At 36.9% G+C, this 20,260-nt stretch overlaps 1 protein-coding gene across 2 annotated transcripts in view; it reads left to right on the top strand.

The window, feature by feature from the left end:
- The window catches only part of PDE4B (phosphodiesterase 4B), a 522,088-nt gene that overhangs the window by 80,467 nt on the left and 421,361 nt on the right, over positions 1-20,260 (top strand). For both annotated transcript variants that reach the window (XM_027058961.2, XM_027058960.2), the window contains exon 2: positions 15,404-15,516. In XM_027058961.2, the coding sequence (XP_026914762.1) occupies positions 15,475-15,516 (42 nt within the window). In that variant the 5' untranslated portion in view covers positions 15,404-15,474. The remainder of the gene's footprint in view (positions 1-15,403; positions 15,517-20,260) is intronic.

Raw genomic sequence — 20,260 nt, forward strand, 5'->3', positions numbered from 1 at the left:
GCAAGGATAAAAAATAAAATAATAATACTACCTCAAATCATCAATAATATTTCGCTAAGAAGTAAATGGGAAGACCTGTGTAAACTTTGCATTGTGTTTGAAGTCTGTTCACGTTTTTATAAAAATTGGATCTACATTCCCATGATATGTGTGTGTTTTATATAAGTATCATTTCTAATTTTTTAAATGTTTATTTATTTTTGAGACAGAGACAGAGCATCAGCAGAGGAGGGGTAGAGAGAGAGAGGGAGACACAGAATCCAAGGCAGGCTCCAGGCTCTGAGCTGTCAGCACAGAGCCTGATGCGGGGCTTGAACTCACGAGCTGTGAGATCATGACCTGAGCCGAAGTCAGACGCCCAACTGACTGAGCCAGCCAGGCGCCCCTTGTATATGGATAATTTCTACAACACAGTTAATAGAACAACCATGAAACTTTTTAATCTGGATTGGCTGTTGTTAGGACAATGACACATTTATAGTGACAATCTGTAAAGTACAGATAAGGCCAAAAGACTTTTTGTGACCCAGATGTTATTTAGCTTTAAGATAAAAGAGAGAAATAAATATTGCTTCTTTTTCACTAATTATAGAGGGAAAGCGTTCTATATTATATTAACAGTTAGATAATAATTAATCAGAATTTGTTATTCTAATCATACATAAATGGATTATAGAGGATTTGGGATTAATGGCATTTCAGACATTATATTGTTTCTTCATGTTAAGATTATCGTTTTGTGATGATTATGTTTACCTTGTCAGAATCATCTTGACCCCATGCTCAGATCCCTGGAGACTGTCTTTGCCCAGTGAAGCAGTTGTTATGTTCTCTTGGTAATAAGAAAATTCAGACATAAATAGCTCTAAAGCAGAATTATATAAGGTCGTGTTATTTTAGTTATGTTTTTTTAAAGGAAGGAGGTTAAAAGTGGGCATCTTTGTGGTAAGGTGGAGAGAGACTTAATGGAAGTATTTTGATGGGATTGTGATTCAACAAATCATTTAATGAAGACCTGCTATGTACAAGACCCTTCCAGGCACCACTCACTATTTCATTTAGTCCTCACAATAGCCCTGTGAGATGGGAAGTATTGTGCCTGTTTTTATAAATATACCACAGAGTTGGAATCTCAACCTAGAGGTTTTTTAATTCACTTTCAGAGAGCTTTCCTTTATATAACAACTGGGATGCATTAGATATAGTTTATACTGGAGAATCTGCAAATGCCTGTCACTAATACCAGAAATATACTGCTTATGTCATCCAAAAGGATGCAACATTTTAACCTTTTAAAAGATTGAGGGGCACCTGAGTGGCTCAGTTGGTTAAGTGTTTGACTTCAGCTCAGGTTATGATCTCGTGGTTCGTGAGTTTGAGGCCCGTGTTGGGCTCTGTGCTGATAGCTCGAAGCCTGGAATCTGCTTCAAATTCTGTGTCTCCTTCTCTTTGCCCATCTCCCACTCACGCTCTGTCTCTCTCTGTCTCTCAAAAATGGATAAACGTTAAAAAAATTTAAATATTGATCATATATGATTGCAGCCATATAGGAATATATATAGCAAATAATTGTTTTTCATCAATAGAAGCGTAAGATTGGAAGGACCAAATGACTTATTAAGGATCTCATAGCCACTAATAGGGCTCTTATTGGTGGCTAATCTTATTGGTGGCTAAAGATCAGTGAGAGAACATCTTGTTTTGTTTGGAATTATGTTTTCCTTTACCCTTATGGTAAAATTTTACTTACTGTGTTAGAGTGTGGTTCAAGTTTACCTTCTCTGTGAAGTCTTTTCTTGTCTTTCTAGACAGAATTCTGTAACCTTCCTGTGTGCTGCTGCTGTGCATTGTAAGTACCTCTGTAATATAATTAGTTATATGAACTGTCCATTCTCACTCTACTCTACTTAGGCTCTGCAATCTTTGAGGACAGAGGTCTTGCCTTTTCATCTGTGTATTCTCAGTACCCTTAGCAGTGCTCAGTGAATGACTGTTGTATTAATGAATGCATATATGAATGCCTGAGTACATGAATATATGAATTCATAAATAAGTTGCTTGGTGCTGAAGCATTGTGTGTGTGTGTGTGTGTGTGTGTGTGTGTGTGTGTGTGTGTGTTAGCATGCTCTCTAATGTATGAATAAGTTTTTGCCAAAAACAGTACAAAAACAAAACAAAACAAAACAAAAGCCTTCAATTTAGAGGCAACACAAGAAGGCATCATAGTAAAACAGACTGTGGACCAAATCTAGATTACTGGAATTTTAATATGAGTTATGCTACTCACTAAGTGAATGCCAAGTCAGTATTTATAGGGCTCTTTATTTCATCTGCAAGTTTAGAGAATCACACATGGCAAAAGTTACAAAGATGGTACTTGAATAAAGTTTGGAAAACACTGTTCTAAGGCATTTTATGGGAGTATCATAGGGAATACTGTAGTGGTTTTCAAGCTTTTCTTTTTAAGGGGTAGAACATCTTGTCAAATAAAATCTTCAAAGAGCCTCAGAATGTGAAATAGATAAAAATTGAGATTTTGTGGCTGTAAAGCGTCTTTGTCTTCTAATTCCTGCTTCTTCTGTTCTCTGACCTCTTATATGTCAGATGTGCCAAATGTTTTTCAAATTCATGAGTGAGTCCATTCTTAGGGTGAGGCCTAATTCTACATCTTTAAAAATAAACAAGATGGGCATCTGGGTGGCTCAGTTGGTTGAGTGTCCAACTCTTGATTTGGCTCAGGTCATGATCTCAGGGTTAGTGGGATTGAGCCCCATGTCAGGCTCTGTGCTGACAGCACGAAGCCTGCTTGGGATTCTCTCTCTCTCCCTCTCTCTGCCCCTTCCCTGCTCATGCTCTCTCTTTCTCTCCCAAAATAAATAAATAAAAATTAAAAAAAGAATTTAAATATAAACAAGGAAATTACAGTTTCTGAATATAAAGATACTTGGAGACCAATAACACATGTTTCCTTATGTTCTTTTCTGCTATATCAAAACAATATTACACAGCACTCTGGTGTCACCAAATTAGTTTCAGCCTTCTGCTTGTGAGATTTTTTTTTCATATGCCCACCGAGATCTGGATCCCTGACCTCTTAGGGGGTTCGGGACAGATTGGCTCTGAATTGGGTGTCTGCTTCTAAGTGGGCAGTAATTGTTGGCAGAATTAATACCCAATTAATTCAGTAAAATCAGCAAGTGTAATATCATTAATTCATTTGAGGTACTGGTAAGATTCCTCATTTTTTGGACTTTCCTCATAGGAAGTCTATAATGATGTAGTATTTATATTTCTGAGAAAGGAGCACACAGAAGTTCTGTGTGCTTTTTTGCTCAAAATAATAATGAACTGTTGCACTTTATGATTTAAGTCTTCTCCCCAAGTAAAGAAAACAAGTAAATTGATGATTGGTGTCTGGGATCTTTGGGCCTAAAAAGAAGACATTGATCAAAATCCTGTCTATCTCCCACATGTCCCATGAGACATGTTTGAAAAGCATTATATTGCTGGACAAGTTTTAAAAGCCTGGGGATGTAGCCCTTGTGAATGAAAATCAAGAGTCTTCTGTATTAACTTAAAATAATTTTAGATATTGAAGCAAAGACAACTCAGAAAAAGAAAATACTTGTGAATTCTTGTTCAAGTGTAAGAGAAAACAGACGCAAATTAGTATGCCTTTTTAGTTATGTTTTATACACATAGTCTAAGTTTTCCAATTTATTTTAAATCTGTATGAGATTACATAAAAGAGTAGCTTTTCATAGGCTCCATATGTTCTGAAAACAATAGAATCTTTTTTTTTCTTCATTATTTAAAAAATTATCTGGTTCCTTTCTTGTCCTGAAATTCTACTTTTATTCCTACTTATCCTCTGTATCATGGTCCTGACTCATCTTCATTTGCTCTTGTTCTTTGAGAAACAATGCTTGTTTGCCTCTTTCAAGAGACAGTGGAGGATAATGGTTAATTGCATGAACTCTGCAGGCACAGTGCTGCGTGTGAATCTTGTCTCTGTCCTTTCCTACATGAGTGTGCTTGGACGAGTCATTTACCCTTTCAATGCTTCAGAATTCTTAACCTGTGCAATGGAGACAAAACTAGTTGTGAGGATTATATGCGGTAATATATTCAGGGACTATAGAATAGTGCTTACCACAAAGCTATTAGTATTCTTACACATATGCCCACCAAGATCTGGATCCCTGACCTCTGAGTAAGAATATATATTCTATCAGTATTAGTTATTTGTTAGGTGATATTGGTAGTTTGCCAGGCATTCTGGTTCTATCTCTTGCTGCCTCCTATCTTCTGCTTTTGGATTGTCATACTTCTAGTGTTTTAGGGAGAAGCATAGGGCATATATATTTTATTCAAACATTTTTTAGTAAGTATCGTTCGACACAGGGAATGTAATGACTAACAATATTCACTGTGAGCTTCTGAGTGGTACAAAACTGTGCATCCTTAAAAATAAATATATAATTACGATAAATACCGTGAATAAGAAAAAAGTAATGACATGGCAAGACCTTGTGACAAGCGGGGTAAGTCAGTAAAAGCTTTTCTGGGAAAAAAATATTTAAGCTGAAGTCTGAGGAATGAGTTAGCCAGGCAAAACTGAAGAAGTGTTACAGTGCAGAAAAAGTCCTGAGGCAAGGGAGGCGTGTTGGATAAACCCCAAATGCAATTTGGCTAAAGAAAAATGAGATCAAGGGCACAGTGATACGGGATTACGTAGGGAAGCCAGTGGAAGCCAACATAAGAAGGTGAGGCTGAAAAGGCAAAGAAAAGACCAGATCTGTAGGGACTTGTATGTAATATTAGGGTTTTGGATTATCCTAAATGTAACAAGAAGCCATGAAGAATGTAGATCAGGAAAGTAATATAAGGAATTCTGGATTTTTAGAAGATCAGTTTGGAGAATAGATAGAGGGAGAGGAGTAAGGCTTCTTTCTTTGTTCTTTAGTTATAGTACTTATAAAAGAACTGTTACCTCCTCTGTGAAGCTCTCCTTATAATTTTTGCCTGTAGAGGTGACCTTCACTCATTTGTTCACCTAATGAACCCACTGTGCTGTGAACCTAACACATACCAAGGACACCGTAGGTATTGTAGAATGCGGAATCATTTATTCATCCTTCTGAAGACAAGACCGTGGGCCCTTTAAAGTCAAGGAAGTCATGTAGCTCCTAGTTTCAGGCTGTTTGGAAGCTAGACCCTCACGCTGTGGGGATGGTCTTTTTATCCTTTGTTGTGAAGAAACGGTGCATCTAGATTTTAGGTATTTTTCAGAAGCATATGATCCGTATGTAGTTGTTGATTTATGTGTGCCTGGGCGAGGAGGAGTTCAGGATCTTCCTACGCCGTCATCTTGTGGAAGACCATTAAGGCATTATTTATATAAGTAGAAACATGGGCATAGTTTGTCACTTTCTCTCTGTTCTGTTAGTGTGGGAAATTAATAACATTCATCCAAACAAATTGTACACTAAGATTTTTTTCTTTTCTGTCAACATGTGTACTGATTTCAAGTTTGTATCCTATTAGTAATTTACCGAGAACACATTTTATAGTAGAAGTTGATTTTAAATGGTTGTTCAGGAGACACATTTTACTCAGGGCAGCATTTAGCCTAGCTACTTTGCAGTCTGATGACTATTAAAAGAATTCCATTATCTCTTTGTTACTTATTATTCTCTCAGGTTAAGCTAATGATTTAAGTTCATATTAATTCTTAATACTTTCTATCTCAAAAGTCCTTGATGCTTTCTGCCTATTTAAACAAACTGATCTTCTCTCCCAGAAATGCTTATGTCTAACTGTTGGGTGCTTATGTCTTAAGAAGTTTTACATGGAAAATGTCTTTTCTTATTACATACACATTTTTTTTTCTCAAATTTGTCTGCTCTCCATTATTTTCATCCCACTACAACAATTTTTAAGAGGAGGCACATTGTCTCCTCTGTTTATCTTCCCTATAGTCAAATCCAAAAGCAATTGTAATTGAGTGCAGTAGTCCTAAGTTTCTGAAAGTGTGATGAGACCAGTAGATACAGACTCAAGAGATTAGTTTTATACTTTATGTATGTATGTATACTTTATTCTTTATGTATGAATTCTGGAAATTTTAATCTATTTGTTGACTCTAGAGAATTTATTTTTATAGGTTTTGTTTTCTTCCACTAGTTTCCTAGAATTTCATTAGATTCATAAAGTTTATGGATAATTATAATGCAACCTCTTGATGATTGAAGACATCAAAGGCCCAGAGCTAGGCAGAGCTGCAATTCAGGACATGCAAGCTATGGCAAAACCATAAGCAAGTCAAACAAGGGAGAGGAATGTTATTTTATGGAGACAAAGGAGGAAGTTGGGAGGGGTTGTTTTAAATGCAAGTCCATTGGAGAAAAGCAGGAGTTAAGGCTGTTTCTCACTGGATGAGTTGCAGGGGTAGCCAGTTTCTTATAGGAGATGAAATGCACATCTTTCCCTATGGGAACTTGTAATTAATGATTCTTTCTTGGTAATAATTCTTCTGTTGGAGTCTATAATTGACAATCTTCCTATAATTGACATTTGAGTGATATGTTTCCACTTTGGCCTCCTAGCTCCTTTTTACTGAGGTTTCCCTTTATTAATTTTCACAGTGGATTACTATAGTGAGGTGGTTATGGGTGTCTGGAAGGAGATAAAAATTCAGACTCCTCTTTGTCCAGCATTTCTTCCCCAAATGCATACTACATTAGATGCTAGACTTTATGCTGGTTATTTTCAAAAATTCAAACACTAATTGGTTTAGTACAAAGGATCTTAGATATTTGTACTTTATGAGTCAGTAAAAATTTCAAAGAATTAGGAGACTGATAGAGTTGCCAAAGTTTAATTTTTCTTAGGTGAGGCCATTGAGAAACAAAAGAAAGAAATGCTTTTGCCCTATTACATTATCGTCATTTCATGGAAAGAAATTTTAACATCTGAAAGAATGATGAGTAGTGCTTTTACTGTTAATCTACAAATGGCAACTATAATCCAAAATAGAGGACTAAAGCCATCAAAATATTTGACATTCTCTATGGAGAACTATATACAAAAGTGGTCAGTCAACTCCTTGAGACAGGTAGCAGATGGGTTCTGATACCTACCATTACTCCAACAACCTCCCAGTGCTCATATAACCAGTCTGGGTGGGGAAAGGATGGATGTGGAGAAGTTTTGGAGAAGTGTTATTGGCCTACTGAAGATGAAAACCTACTTGTAGAAATCAGGGATATCTTCCATAAAAGGAAGCTTAGCTTCTGTATCCCTTAGATTCTAATTAGAAAAACAAAACAAAAGGGATTTAATACAAGAAACTGATTACACAGTATTGGATGATGAACAAAAGGGGTCAGCCAGGTAACCCAAAGAATAGTGAAGCAGCCTCCATTCCTAGTCAAGGGGGGAAATGGTGTTATGAGATCTAGGCATGCAAAAGAGGGTTCACTCCCATAGGAGCTAGAACCACCAAGGGGTCACTCTGAAGAGTGAGTAGATATTTGATGGGGGGTATTGTGCCAGTGGTTCTGGGTCTGCCAGAAGGGAGTGCCAAAGTAGTCTCTACTCTTGGAATGAGGAAGAAAGTCTCTTTTCTCCAATTTTCTTCCATCCTCCTACTAGTGACTCCCATTGTCAGCACTTAAAGGAAGCCAGCTGTGAAGAGAATGTATAAATGTAGTTTGCAAAGTCTCAGCCCCAGCATTACAGAACAGATTTTTAGAATGATTGGCTTGGGGCTGAAAGACATTAATAAGTGACTGACGTAGTATCTCATTTCTCCATTGGTCACTTATGCAGAATACATTCTGATCTGCTCTATGTGACTTCTTGAGCAAGAGAGAAAGAGAAATGGGGAGAGACAGCTGGGCAGGAGGAAGAGATCGCAGCAGAGCACCCTATGCCCTCACCATTTGGTGCCACAAGGATGCTGGAGCTTATTCTGGATCAAGTGCACTGTGGCCTTAGCCATCTTGTCAGTACTTCATTCAGCACTTGAGTGCAATGACAGACTATAACTAAATGCTCTGCTAAGTAAAAAGACTTTTTCTCCTTTTAATTAATTCTTCTCTGCTGCAATGTGAAAGAAATTGGAACCTCAAGAGTGGGGAGGGAAGAGGAATAAAAGAGTAGACCATTCCATCTTCACACTCCAATTCCTAAACACTGGCCACTGAAGTGGCTCCACAGGGCCTGGCCATTGAGCAAGGAAAGGAGAAGGAGATGTGATTTAAAGCAGTTATGAGTTGCAATAATGGACTCAGTCTGAACTGATGTTAAGGAAGAGGAAATGGATGTGACATTGCAGATGGAAAGCAGTGGTTAGAGAAAAATTAAAGCCATGATGTATCTGGGCTCTACTGAGTTCAGAATGTTCAATGAATCAGTTACACAGAAATCAAAACCAAACTTTTTGAACAACATCTCAGCATAAAGGGCAATCTTTAAATTGGAAAAAAAAGCTTGCTTAAAAAGTCTAAATATTACTCTTATTTTTCTCATTTCTTCATGGTTTGGCCTAGCATGTATCCATGATGTAGGCTTTTAGAGTGATTACCATTATTCATTGAAATTTTTATCAGCAAGGGATTACTAGTATCAATAGCTATAACCTATGAAAAGAGAAATTCACACTAGTGCTATAGCGGCCAGCGTCCTTCTCCTCATTTTAGCTTTCAAATCTCTGTGGAGAAAGGAGAAAGAAGGAAAGGTGAAATTATATGAACACTGTAATCTTGAACATAAGAGAATGTTATGAAAGAATAGTATATGTTTAAAAGCATCTTTTAGGTGGTAAAATACAAAAACCATAGGAAATCTATTAAAATGTGCCAGAAGTGGAATTTATAGTCATCATACTTACTCATCACCTTAGAAATTCTTAGAAATATTTTGTTTTAATAAAACATATGGTATTCTATGTATTGAGAACAAACTCAATGAGTAGGACCTTTCCTACTCATTGGTAGGAAGAATAATGGGTAATGGAAGAATAATCTCAAATTAAGAGAACTTGACTTCTTATCTACATTTGCCTTAAATTGGAGGCAGTTAAAAACTTCAGTATCTTTTAAAAAGTATTTCTTTTTGTCCTTACATGATCAGGGAGCATGGTTCCAGAAAACTGATCAACTTAACTTGTATTTCCATCATCAGAAATGAAATAAAAATCATTTCATTCACGTCTACCTTGAAAAGATGTGAATAAGACCCAATCAGCTGCATAGGGATAGGTTAAGGCTTGGTTTTAGAAGCAAAATTTTCTGGTCTGAACCAACATGAGTGTGACTTTGGGCCTACTTCATTGCTGTTCCAAGACTTGATTTCCTCACCTGTCATTATTCTTGTGCCCATTTCATTTGGTTGGCTGCTCTTATGAGACATATTTGAAATCATGTATTTGCTTAAACTGGCATAGCTTCTCAATCTATGTGAGCCTAAATGAAAGGCAACTGACACTAACAATCAGCAATAAAATGGTTTGTACAACCCCTATTCTCCTATGTATATGTATTGTGTGTGTGTGTGTGTGTGTGTATAATATGTAATTTGTATTATATAATATATAATGTATAAAATTTATTATATATATTACATATAATTGTATAAAATAAATATTATTTTTAAAATTAGAAAAAATGTTTATTTACATTTGAGAAAGACAGAGACAGAATGCAAGTGGGTTAGGGGCAGAGAGAGAGGGAGACACAGATCCGAAGCAGGATCCAGGCTCCGAGCTGTCAGCACAGAGCCTGACATGGGGCTTGAACCCAGGAGCTGTGAGATCATGACCTGAGCCACCCAGGCGCCCGGGTATAAAATATATATTATATATAATGTGTTAAATTATATTATGTGCTATTATATAATAATACTATAATACTATAAAATAGTATAATATTAACATATTACAACATTTCTCAGATCTCCCAAATAGAATCACTATTACCATCAAAGAGTGATGCCAGGAGTGCCTGGGTGACTCAGTCTGTTAAACATCTGACTCTTGGTTTCGGCTCAGGTCATGATTTCACAGTTCATGTGTTCAAGCCCCACATCGGGCTCTGTGCTGACAGTGTGGAGCCTGCTTGGATTCGGTTTCCCTCTCTCTCTGCCCCTCCCCTGCTTGTTCTCTCTCCCTCTCTCTCAAAATAAATAAACATAAACTTAAAAAAAAAGAGTAATGACATAAAAGTATTTCTGCCCCACAAAAGCCACTTGAGATAATGCCTGCTGACCTTTCTAAAAGCCATAAAGCCATTTTATTATTATTTTTATTTTTTTTAATGTTTTATTTATTTTTGAGACAGGGAGGGACAGAGCATGAATAGGGGAGGGTCAGAGAGAGGGAGACACAGAATCTGAAACAGGCTCCAGGCTCTGAGCTGTCAGCACAGAGCCCGATGCAGGGCTCAAACTCACGGACCGCGAGATCATGACCTGAGCTGAAGTCGGCCGCTTAACCGACCGAGCCACCCAGGCGCCCCCAGAAAGCCATTTTAGAACTCCCATTTACTCATTCATTCTTTGAGCAATTATTTATTGAGAACTTGCTTTGTGTTCATCACTGTACTAGGCACTGAGGAGGCATATTTTAAAATTGCCCTCTAGCTTTGTAAAGTTTTTGGATTAAATCTGTTGTCAGGGTCCTAGCAGGAAATAGATTGCACTTTCAATGGGATGAAAGAGAGATCTATTTAATGGAGGTACTATTTACATACTATTTACTATGTGGTCAGGGCTGAGAATAAGCAGACAGGCAAGGATGAAGCACCACAAGGCTAGCCACAGTCCTACATCTGAAGGTCAAGTGGAAATAGTAGTTAATGGAACCAAGGGAACTTAGAAGACAGGTGCCTACAGAGCTGTGATGTAGGGTAGAAGACTGTAGCCAGTGCTACGCCATAGCCAGCAGGAGAAATCCCTCTTTCTTCTTGCCTCCCATCTACTGCCTCTGCTTCCCATTGGCTGAACACACCTGGGAGCCAGAGGGCTAGAGAGCCCATGGACAATAGTCCCAGAGCACCAGCCTCCAAGAGCACAGGATGGAAAAGGTGGAGGGGTGAATCTCGATTGGAAAATGAAGAGTATCCAGAAAACATCTCTCTTCTAGTTTTTCTTGTTTTATATAACAGATATTGTATTTTATTTCTGAATATAAAAGTAAAATATTTTTAATATATAACATTTGGAAAACTGCCTTGTAACTTGAGATCCTGCTTTTTCCTAACCAGGTCATCCTCTCAGTTAGAGGCACATAAATGTATCCAATAAGCTCTCACACTCAAAGTGTCATAAAATATAAATTTATTTCCATGGCTTAGACCTCTTAAAAGTACTCTTGCTTGCCAGATGATCTACTGATGTTACCCTGGAACATTTTGTTTTTCTTCCTGTCATAAATTTCCTTAGCATGGCATCTTTCACACCCTTAGTATACTAAATTCCTTTCCATATTTTTGCACACCATGTTGTTCTTAATTATCCCCAGAATTGACAAATTCTACTTGTTATTTAGGGCTAAAAAGAATCCTCATTTCCTTCCCAAAGCCTTCCCTGAAACCCAACACCAACTATTTCTTTATTTCAAAGAAGAGTTTTATTTACACGTATGACTTTAGCGTTCAATTATATTCTTTGATTTATTAGCTTTACAAATATTTTTGAACAACTACTATGTACTAAGTACACATTTAATATGTGTAAATTTTTCCTTTCAAAGTAGAATTTTTGAGGGCCATATTTGCTTTGAGCTTCCTTCCTTCCTTCCTTCCTTCCTTCCTTCCTTCCTTCCTTTCCATTTCTTTATTAGATTTATTTTAGAGAGAGAGAGCCAGTGGGGGAGAGGAGCAGAGGGAGAGAGAGAGAATCTTAAGCAGGCTCCATCCTCAGTGCAGAGCCCAGAGTGGGTTTGATCCCATGACGCTGGGATCATGACCTGAGCCGAAATCAAGAGTTGGATGCTCAACTGACTGAACCACCCAGGTATCCCTGAGCTTCATTTTTTAAAAATCATTATTTTATTTGAGTATAGTTGATACACGATGTTACATTAGCTTCATGTGTACAACATAGTGATTCAACTTCTCTATATGTTATGCTATCTCACTTTAAGTGTAGCTGTCACACATACAATGCTATTACAATATCATTGACTATATATTCTATGCTGTGTCTTTGTTCCCATGACTTATTCATTTCATACCTGAAATCCTATATCTCCCACTCCCCTTCACCCGTTGTACCCATTCCTGCACCCTTCTTCTCTTGGGCAACCGTTGGTTTGTTCTCTGTACTTATAGATCTAATTCTACTTGTTTTTTTATTCATTTGTTTTGTTTTTTAGATTCCACACAAGAGTGAAATCATATGGCTTTGTCTTTCTCAGTGTGACTTATCTCACTTAGCGTAATACCCTCCAGGTCCGTCCATGTTGTTGCGAATGGCAAGATCTAACCCTTTTTTAAATGGCTGCATAATATTCTATCATCTATATACACCACATCTTCCTTATTCATTTGTCTATCAGTGGACCCTATGTTTATTACAGCATTATTATTTTTTTAAATGTTTATTTATTTATTTTGAGAGAGAGAGAGAGCAAGCAGGGAAGGGGCAAAGAGAGTGGGAGAGACAGAATCCCAAGCAGGCATAGAGCCCAATGCGGGGCTCAAACTCAACGAACCACAAAATCTTGAGCTGAGATGAAATCGAGTTAGACACTTAACCAACTGAGTCACCCAGGTGCCCCTATTGCAGCTTTATTTACAATAGCCAAGATATGGAAGCAACCTAAGTACACACTTAGCTTCATTTGGATTCTGTCATACTTTGCACAAGTCTGAGAAGGTATAGTTAAGGTCTTCATTTCTGCTGGGGAAACTTGTTCATTGTCCCTGCCTGCTGAAGATAGCCTGGAGATTTCTACTCCAGTTGCACCTATTTTTAAGTGCAATTCCTATCAAGCAAAATGGATGTAGGATAGAAAGTAAATTTTGCTTCATAGATTTTTCCTACTGATTTAGTATGTGAAGCAACTTGTTAGAGATCACTTTGGTATTCTTATTTTCTTTCCAGACCCACACTCTACTAATTATGATTTTGTTTTGAAATTGACTGCAAATAACATTTGCATCTTGACAGTCCAGATGCTAAACTTACAGTCATGTGTGTTTCATTTTGCACCATGGTATGACATGATACTGCATGTATTTTGTTAACTGTGAAAATTCAGTTGACACTTTCCAAATAGATATTTAAGAGACCACGTAATTTATCAACTACCTACAGCCTAAGACTTACCAGATCCTAGCCTATCACTGTTTCTTAGTTTCTTCATCCCAGATAAGTAGATATCCTTTACCTCCCCATAAGGTGTCCCCCCAAATATATGGCACAGTAAGTTTTGTAGAAATAAAATAACTTTAAAAATAAGTTAATATTCTTATGTATTTTGTGGGTTCTTATTTTATGTGTATATATAAAATACATGTTAATATATATGACATATATTATTATATAGTGCATATTATAATATATACTATATATAATATATAAAGTATGTATAAAATCAATTTTTGGATCATAAAATAATACATCACAAAAAATTTGGGAAATATGGAAAGGAAAGAAAAACCTTATAACCCTTCCATGATGTCTACTGTCACCATTTTACACAGCTTTACTTTAGTATTTTTCTATGCTTTTATTTTTACAGAATTATAATAATTGGGTACATCTAATTCTGTATCCTGAATATAAAACTTAAATCTTGAATCTTGCTTTTTTTTTAAACTTAGGAGTATAAGCTTTTATTTTTTCTGGATTCTACCTTATAGAAGCACTTGAGATTAAAGATCACTCTGTGATAAAGTATGTTTGTTATTTGTCTACTTTTGTTATGTGTCAAGGAACCTTTGAGTAAAAGCTCTAAATTCTGGCTACTCCTGTTTGGCCAGCATTCTATAAGTTCAATAACTGCAATAATTCCTTGGTGTATGTGAGGAAATACTTTTCCTTGGCATATTGAATCAACCCCCTGAAAAACCTATGGGATTCTCTCCCAGAACACTTACAAAGGCAAAGTTTCTCCTTCCCCCACTCTCTTATCCACTCTGTCACTTCTGCTGCCGACTTCTGCATAATATAGTCAAATTATGTGTTAGAAATTCAACCCTGGTTTCCTGGGTGATGGTACAATGCCACTACTTAGTATTCCTAGTCACATAGCTACAATTCCATCACGCTCTTAATCTATATATATCTTCATGTTCGAGAAGCAGACTTTTCAATCAGGCATGTATTAAGAGTTTAAATGTACAGAGTGAAAAAATGTAGGAGCTTCTTGAAGTCAGCAATGATGCGGGACATTTTTTTTTACCAAGATTTTGAAAGACCACCATATGGACTAACGCTTCTTGGATTCAGTGATTTCTATAGTGTATCTTTTCCAGTTCAATTCTGCAAACAGAATTCTTTATATTCTCTTATAGACTTTTGAATGCCTGAACTTTAAATTGGGGCCTTTTTTGAAAGACTGGGTTTTCAAAATGAGAGGTTAGTTTTTCTTTGGAGTTGCAAAACCAGGGTGTACCCTTAAATTTTGATAATGTTATTGAGGTTCTTTGTTTCTGAAGTGGCTTAATGATCTACACAAAACAAATATCATAAACTACAGTGTTTCTTCCAAATGGCCAGGTTTGTGTGATTTAAACCAGGGACTTGTAGCTCTAACTATCCATTGCTAAAATTTTCTGTGGTAAATACTTGCTTATGTGTTTATAAATATGAGAGGTTTAAACTGATGGTAAAATTGAAATTAAGATATTTTTTTGTCATGTATATTTTCTGTATTGGTTTGTTTTTCTTTCCTTTTCTTTTTTTGACCGTAATATCAAAGCCTTATGTTCCTTAAATTCTAAATCTGCCACATTTTAAGCTGTGTTACCTTGGCTCAATTATTTTTCTGATCATTTGTTCCCTCATTAGGAAAAAAATGAAAATAATCCCACAGATTGTTATGGAGGTTAAATGAAACATTGTATGAGAAAGTATAAAGCCCTTCACAAACACATATTATTTCTATATTCTTAATGATCATGGATTATTTGGTAGCCTAAGTGTTACCCTCTATTCTTTTCTCTCCTTCTGAGAAGCTTTGCACTGATTTCTTGGATTTTTGTATTTTGTGAACCTCTTTTTCCACATTTCAGATTAATTGGCTTGGAAAATTATGATATTTACTTACACACATACATTATATGTACTCAAAAGTTAGTTTGGAGAATACAAATAAGCCACGTTATTTGTCTTCAACTAAGGGTACTGAGCTCTTTTTGTGTGTGTGTATCTCTTTTTTTTTTCCCTGTAGGTCTTAAAAATTGTCAGCAAAACTGTGCCGAATAAGAGACATTCTAAGAGGGGATATTTTTCACCTCTATAATGAAGAAAAGCAGGAGTGTGATGGCAGTGACGGCTGATGATGTAAGTTCTAAAAGTCAGAGTTGCTCGATTCTATCCACTTTTTGTCTGCTCAATGAAGTCAGTCTATAATTTTATTCAAAGGGCAGGCTAGGCTGTTTAACAGCACCAATTTGTCACTAATTATTCCTGTGACCCAGGCATTGCCAGCACCTGGTCCCAGAATTCTGCAAAGTAGACAACAGGAACACTGCCCTCTCTGCAGCTTGGAGATGGGCTCAGCTTCATGGTTGAATTCACAAAACCCCCAATCTCTGATGGATGCCTACATTCCAACTCTTGCAAACTCCTCTTTCTACACTGCTTGCATGATCAGTTTCCTGATGACTTTCTTACCCATCATTACTCAGGCACAGCTAATCTTTGAGAGTCACCTCTTATGGTGGGGTCTTTGACAACTGCTTGTAAGAAGCCTGTGATGTATGCATCCTGTAGATCTTGGCTACTCAAATGTGATCCTCAGAGCAGTGGCATTAGCATTGCCTGGGTGTTTATTAGAAATGCAGAGTCTTAAGCCACATCTTAGACCAACAAATCAGACTGTATTTTAACAAGATCCCAGGGTGACTAGATACATTCATTCTTTCAGAAACCCTGCTCCAGGTTATCTGAAGAAGTCTGTAAACTTACCATTTCATAACTTTGCATCATGGGCGGCTGAGATTAATTATCTCCTTTGCTTTCAATTGCCCAGTCTCCTGTTAGTGTGACTTTAATTGTCCAGGTTTTACTCAGTTTCTGATTGTAATTGAGTTAAAATTCATATGCCGACTAATATGATGTGCAGAAGGAAACGAGGGAGGTAGGAAAAAAAGTATTTTTCCTTGCTTTCTGTAATACCTCGTCTTGTGGTTAAGCTCCTGTTTCAACAGATGGGGGACGGGCTGGAAGGAACTTGAATCTGCCAATTACTGTAAAAGTCTGTCTTTTGGGTAAATGCCCTGTCTTTCAGGATTTCTCCCCGTTCTTACTTCTTCCCTTGCCCATGGCATTGGGCAAAGGGACTTAGCATTAATTAACATTATGGTAAAAGATGTGCGGTATTGTCCTTGTCTTGTATGGTCCCCTTTCCACTAACATCCACTATTGTTCAGTTGAGGAACAGCTCATTTTCCCAGGTCTTGGGTGTCAAGTCTCTGTCCTTGGTCCATTGCTGATTAAGCATGTGACAGGTGTATGAAGTGATGACTGCTTTCAGCGTGAGCAGTATACCTTCTTAGTGCACTGTGAGTTTGACCTTCTCCCCCACTGTGTGAACTCCTCTCAGCGGGGACTCTGTTTGTTTAAAAGCTTTGCTTTCTGTCCTACACTTACCTTGGGGCTGCTTACCCCATGGACTTCTGGTCCCTTTGCCACATGTTGAAGCAAATCCCATAGCAGGCAAGCAGAAGCTAATTCTCAGCTTCTTTCTGTGTCCCTATAGGTGCTTGTGGGAACTTCTTGGACCCACAGGTGCAGAAGGAGACTTAGCTGCGCTGTAAGGCTCTTGCCCACCAAAACATACCTTTTCACCATTGCAATTTCTACTCTTGGTTAGTGTTCTAGTTTCATCACCTGTGATAATATTTCCTTTCTTTATTTCCCCCTTCTCTGCTCCTTGACTACAAGGGAACTTCCCTTAACTCATATTCTAAGTTCTCAGTACCCATGGTAAAAAGTGATGTTCAGACTTCCATGCTCTACTCTGGACATCTAAAGGGACACTTTGGGAGTTCAGAAATCATTTTCCTTAAAAACAAATAAAAACACACAAAAAAACCCACCTTGGGATTGTCTTTTAATACTATTTGTATACTGTGTGCTCCAAGATTCTATTTTTTGGAAGAATAAAACAAAGCAATGCATTCTGTCTATAAAAGATGGACAATGATTCTTTCCTTACAGTAATAATCCCAATCCTCCCTTGAGGCAGTCAGTTGCCACAGTCAAAAGACAAAAGATGGAGATTGTTGCATACAAGAACGTGCAAAAAAGAAAAGCACATTCAAAGAATATTAAACCTACCAGAGTGGATAATTATTACCTAATTTGCAGTGTCCAACATGCACTAGCCACATATGACTCTTAACCACCAGTCTGAATGGCAATGTGCTGTAAGTGTAACAATAGATCTTGGATTTTGAATATATAATAGTATAAATATAAAAGAATGTAAAAAAATTCATTAATTCATTAATAATTTTTTATATAGATTACATTTTGAAATGATGATATTCAGGGTATACTAGTTTAAGTAAAGTATACTATTAAAAGTAATTTCACCTGCATCTGAAAATAACGTAACATTATATGTCAACTATACTAAAAAAAAGTGATTGCGGCTATTTCTTTTTTATTTTTTTAATGTGGCTACTAGAAAATTTAAAATTATACACTTGGCTCCCATTTGTGGCTTACACCTTATTTCTAGTGGACAATGATGACCTGGCACTTTTCACTATGCGCCTCAACTCTTCGAGTACAAAGCTTATCCTGAATGTTAACACACACTATTTCTTCCCTCACAACAAGAGCAACTTCGCAGTTTTACATTTTATATACCACACTCTTGAAATAAGTTTTCACCCTTAAGTCAAAAATATTTTATCATATTTGTATTTATTTTAATTCAGCAAACATTTATTTAGTGATTTAAATAGTCATTTAATTTAGCACCTGTTATCTGCCAAACACTTGTTAGGTTCAAGAGCATAGTGTTAATGTCCCTTTGAAGCTTATATTCCAGAGAGGCGTGGAGAAATCAATGGATAGATTATAACATAATCTCAGCTATGATAAGAGCTATACAGGAAAGTGAAGTTGGTCAGCAGGCAAAGAATGCTTGGATGGTGAGAATAGAATGTTTATGGAGGAATAACGGGAGAAGATGATGTACGGACAGAGAGGCCATGTGGGCTGTGAAGGTGTGAGCCCTCTGAAGATCAGAGGGAAGAACATTTCTGGTAAAGGGAACAACATGTGCAAAGGTCTTTACTGCATGTAAAATACTATGTTTGTCTCTGTCAGAATAAGCAAATGCATAACCATGACTATTGTGTTTGTATAATTACAGTACACAAATAACTTTAATAGGAGACTTTATATGATGAATGACACAGGAACATTAACTGGGGTCTTTTAAAACAAATTATTTTAACTCAAGGAATGACTTCAAATTCATAAATTTGAGCCTGTTAGCAAGTCAGTGTGGGATACATTTTGTGGTAGGTATGACTTTGTTACCTTTCAAATAACAAGTATAAAACAAGCACCCATTTAGTTCATTTACTACAATTAAACCTAGTTGAAAATACTTTTCCTTTTCTAAAAGGGAAAACTATCCAATAACTTTATTAGGAGACTCTAGTGGTTGGTGGTTTAACTAAATAATGTCCTTATTTCTGTTCTCTGGTACAAATGCCCTTGCATAGCAGGTAATGTATATACTTATGAATTGCTTCCAGATAACCAGTACTTTCTTTACATGAATATTTGGAATAAGACTGATTTATAGTCAGGAGTTCTGGCTTTTAGTTTGTTCTTGAGTCTTTTCAGGAAGACTTTGTGTATTCTGTTTCAGGAACTTCTCTTTATGCCTTTTCAGGAAAAAAAAAAAAAACAACCAAACAAAACCTTATATAAACCAAGCTTTCCCCTCAGCCTCTAATTTGTAAAACATACACACACACACACACACACATACACACACAGTAACTACACTAAGTGCTAGGCCTACAATGAATTTAACATAACTGGTTAGTAAATAGTGAAATGCTGACCACATCCCAGAATATTTTAAACTCTGGAAAATTATATTTTGTCTTCTTGTTGAATTGTGGTCCTACTAAATTTTAAATAAATGGTATTCCTGTCAAGCACAAGAAAATGGGGGTGGTATCCCATTTCAAGTAGAGGGTCGGGCCCCTGAAAACTGTCAGACCTATTCATACCCAAATTTCCTTCATCAAAAGGTGGTTTTGTGTGGATCAGATAAGCATAAATCACTAGAATATAGGTTTCTGTGAGCATAGATACTATGCTTCCATTTGCTGTTGTATCCTTCTTAAGTAGCTCAGTGTAAAACTATAATGGGTATGCAACAAATATTTGTTGCACCAATCAAGATAGACCTTGAAACTCGAGTTAGTTGTTGTATGAACTATGATAGGGATGAGTGGAATGGGAGATAAAGAACTTTTGTTTGTTTAAGCCTTTGGAGATATATTCCTGGGTTTTCCTAACTCTATTCTGAAAGGCTAGCAGGGAAGAACCTGCCTTTTTAGGGCCACAGAATGATGTTCAGGTGAGACACCTTGGTCTGGTGATAGGACTCCATTATTCCATGTTAAGATAAGAGAGTGATGGTTGCAGCTTCTGAGCTCCAAGTTGCTATCCATGGGTATTTGCATTGCTATGACATTTTCTGTCTTTGAGCTGGTATGAATGATACATCAGGGAGTAGCTCATTTGGGGCTCCTACTCCCAACAGTGCCAGGACCTACAGTCACCAAGAGATGTAGGGAGGACGAGTGACTCTTATCAGTGGTTATAGCACAATGTCTTTATCTTCTCACAAGTACTTCATTTATGTCAGCATTAGGGCATGTACTGAACACATGCAGTTCAGTTCAGGGCTGGATAAAGTATACTCTTCTTTCTCTGAGCTCTTACATAATTTTACTAAAAAAAAAAAAGAAAGAAAGAAAGAAAGCAAGAAAGAAAGGAAAGAAAGACAAAAGGAAAGAAAGAAAAAGAAATCTCAACTCTG

The sequence above is a fragment of the Acinonyx jubatus genome, chromosome C1, assembly GCF_027475565.1.
Source record: "Acinonyx jubatus isolate Ajub_Pintada_27869175 chromosome C1, VMU_Ajub_asm_v1.0, whole genome shotgun sequence".
NCBI classification, from domain to species: domain Eukaryota; kingdom Metazoa; phylum Chordata; class Mammalia; order Carnivora; family Felidae; genus Acinonyx; species Acinonyx jubatus.